The 2,917-nt window shown below is 40.0% G+C and overlaps 1 protein-coding gene across 1 annotated transcript; it reads left to right on the plus strand.

The window, feature by feature from the left end:
• The first annotated feature begins 969 nt into the window (after positions 1-969).
• On the plus strand, positions 970-2,037 carry LOC109219418. Its single transcript, XM_019383880.1, has 3 exons — positions 970-1,098; positions 1,216-1,545; positions 1,600-2,037. The coding sequence occupies exons 1-3, from the start codon at positions 970-972 to the stop codon at positions 2,035-2,037; spliced, it is 897 nt and encodes a 298-aa protein (XP_019239425.1).
• Positions 2,038-2,917: the final 880 nt, after the last annotated feature.

Here is a 2,917-nt window from a genome sequence, read left to right on the forward strand (position 1 = left end):
GATCTTTTAGATCAACGGCTGGGATTAAATGGGTTAAATGGGGACCGGGTTGGGTATGATAGGAAGGGGTATGGATCGGGTTGCAAGTGGTAATTGGGCTGGGTATTTTTTGGGCTGAGTTGGGGTTAATTGGGGATTAAATTGATGCTATATTTGCAATTGAAATGGCTATGTGTTAAATAGCTGATTTTTTCCCTTTAATTTTATATAAAATTAGTTAAAAATGATTTTAAACAAATTAAAAGCACTGAGCTAATTAATAATATATAAACATTAATCTGAAAATACTGGAAATAATTTTATAAGTGTAAAATGCCATTAATCGTAATATAGGCTGTAACTGCAGTTGTGTGCAATTTAGCATTAAAAACACCAAATGAATTCGTAAAAATATGCAAAAAATTACCTTAATTATATTTTGGTTTAAATGTGAGAATAAAATGAATTATTCACCAAAAATGATAATTTTGGGAATAATCATTGGATTTTGTTGTATTAAAATAGGCAATAAATTCGTTTTAAAAATCGTTAAAAATGCCAAAACCCTTGGGTGTGCTTATATATGCACAAATATGCTATTTTGGAAGTATTTTGGGTATAAAAATACTTAGGGAAAAAATTGGGTATCAACAGAAGGAGATTTAAAATTTCAGCCAAGGTGAAGGGGAGACAGTGTTTGAGGCATGGGAAAGATTTAAGGAACTATTGAGGAGGTGCCCTCACAACGGAATGGAGCAATGGATGCAACTCCAGGACTTTTGGGACGGGTTAACCTCATCATCAAGGAGATTTCTTAATAGTGCAGTTGCACATCCTCTGATGAAGAAAACTCCAGAAGAGATCGTCACACTTCTGAATAAACTATCTGAAGATACGGAACAATGGTCCACAGACCAATGGAATCGAAGAAGATTAGCAGAGGTGCACCAAGTAGAATCGTCATTATCAATGCAGGCCTAAATTACAGCTATGGCTAAGGACATCGAGCAACTGATGATCGCTCAAGTGAAAAATCAACCACAGGTGGGATGTGACATCTGTGGATTGGGACACCCGTCTCATGAGTGCCAAACATTCACCGCAAAAGAAGAAGTTAAGGCATTGGGTAATTTCAATAGAGGCAATTACCAAGGAGGTGGTAATTTCAATTATATGGGATAGAGACATCTAGGATTCTCATGGAGTTCTTCAACTGGTAGTTTGAACCCATGGCAGCAGCAAAATCCTAGAGCACCAGTGCAAGGACCTCCTAGCTTCCAAACTCAACAGAGGCAATCATACCAAACTCCACAGCCTAACAACTCAAGTTTAGAAGATCTAATGAAGGCATTTATAAATAAATCCGATAAAAAACTTGAGACTCAAGGGACCACTATCCGGGAGCAAGGCACAGCCATCCATAATCTAGAAAGACAAATGGGGCAGCTTGCAGCATTGTTGTTAGAAAAGGCGCCGTGGACTTTGCCGGCGGACACTGAAAAGAATCCAAAAGAGACAATCAAAGCCGTGTTTCTCAGGAGTGGGAAAACATTAGCAGAGCCCAAGGCAAAACTAAGGGATGAGAAGGAGATCAACTAAACCAATATAGCCGAAGAACAGAAAATTGGTGAATCTCTGCCTAAGGAGGATGTTAGCAGCAAGGAGGTTGATAAGCAGAAAGTGAGCAGCGAAGTTGAGGCAAGCAAGAACATGCCATTGTTACCATTTCGTCAAAAGATGAAGCGGGAGAAACTAGACAAATGCTTTGGGAAATTCTTGGAGATGGTGAAACAGTTGTATGTGGACATTCCGTTCACGGAGGTGCTCACACTGATGCCACCCTATGCAAAGTTCCTGGAGGAAATCCTTTCAAGCACAAGGAAGCTCGAGGAAATGAAATTGGTCAAACTCAATGCCCACTGTAGTGCCATTCTACAGAACAAATTTCCTAATAAGTGTGGGGATCCTGGCAGTTTCACTATACCTTGCTCGTTGGGTAGCAAAAATTTTGACAAAGCATTGTGCGATTCAGGTGCATCCATTAACTTGATGGCATAGTCGGTGTTCAAGAAATTGTAAGGAGAGCTAGGAGTGATCAAATCTATGATCCTTGAAACTGACTGATCAGATCACGATCATACCGGAGGGTATAATTGAGGATATTCTGGTGAGGATAGACAAATTTGTTTTACCAGTAGACTTCATCGTGCTAGATATGGAAGTGAATAAGGAGGTACCTCTAATCCTGGGGAGACCATTCCTTTGCACTGGCCGGGATATTCCTGATATATATGAGGGGAAACTCAAGCTACGAGTAGGAGACGAAAAAGTGGTATTTCAAATAAAGAGAATGATGAAATACCCATGTGATGAGGCATCTGCCTATACTACTCTCAAACTAGATGTGGTGGGAGAGTTAGCTGAACAACTCAAGCTGGATAAGCTGGTAGGTGATTCTCTAGGGATATGCTAATTCAATCAAGCGCAACAGAGGATGAAGATCCTGAGATCAAGAAGGAAGTTGAAGCGCTGGAAGATGAGAACCAGGTGGTAGACGAAGAAGAGTTCGAAAAAGAAAAGGGCAAGCCAAAGTTGGAATCAAAAGTACTCTCGACATATTTGAAATATGCTTTTTTGGAGACTTAACAATTTTCCCGTGATTGTTGCTGCTGATTTGGCAGGTGAACAGGAACACATGCTTGTGGAGTTACTACGGAAGCATAAAAAAGCAATCGGTTGGAGTATAGCCGATATTCAGGGGCTCAGCCCTTCAATCTACATGCACAAGATCCTGTTAGAAGAAGGGAGTAAACCAGTGGTGCATTCCCAACGTAAATTGAACAAAAATTTGAGAAGGTGGTGCACAAAGAGATACTCAAATTGCTGGATGCAAGTATAATATTTTTCATCTCTGACAGTCAAATGATTAGCCCCATAC

This window comes from Nicotiana attenuata, unplaced genomic scaffold, assembly GCF_001879085.1.
Source record: "Nicotiana attenuata strain UT unplaced genomic scaffold, NIATTr2, whole genome shotgun sequence".
Taxonomy (NCBI): domain Eukaryota; kingdom Viridiplantae; phylum Streptophyta; class Magnoliopsida; order Solanales; family Solanaceae; genus Nicotiana; species Nicotiana attenuata.

Excerpts from the sequence above, each read along its gene's own strand:
- LOC109219418 (XM_019383880.1), top strand. The coding sequence starts at position 970 with ATGGCTAAGGACATCGAGCAACTGATGATCGCTCAAGTGAAAAATCAA. Across the intron at positions 1,099-1,215 it reads CCGCAAAAGAAGAAGTTAAG|CAGCAAAATCCTAGAGCACC; the intron begins GCATTGGGTAAT and ends AACCCATGGCAG. Across the intron at positions 1,546-1,599 it reads AAACATTAGCAGAGCCCAAG|AAAATTGGTGAATCTCTGCC; the intron begins GCAAAACTAAGG and ends GCCGAAGAACAG.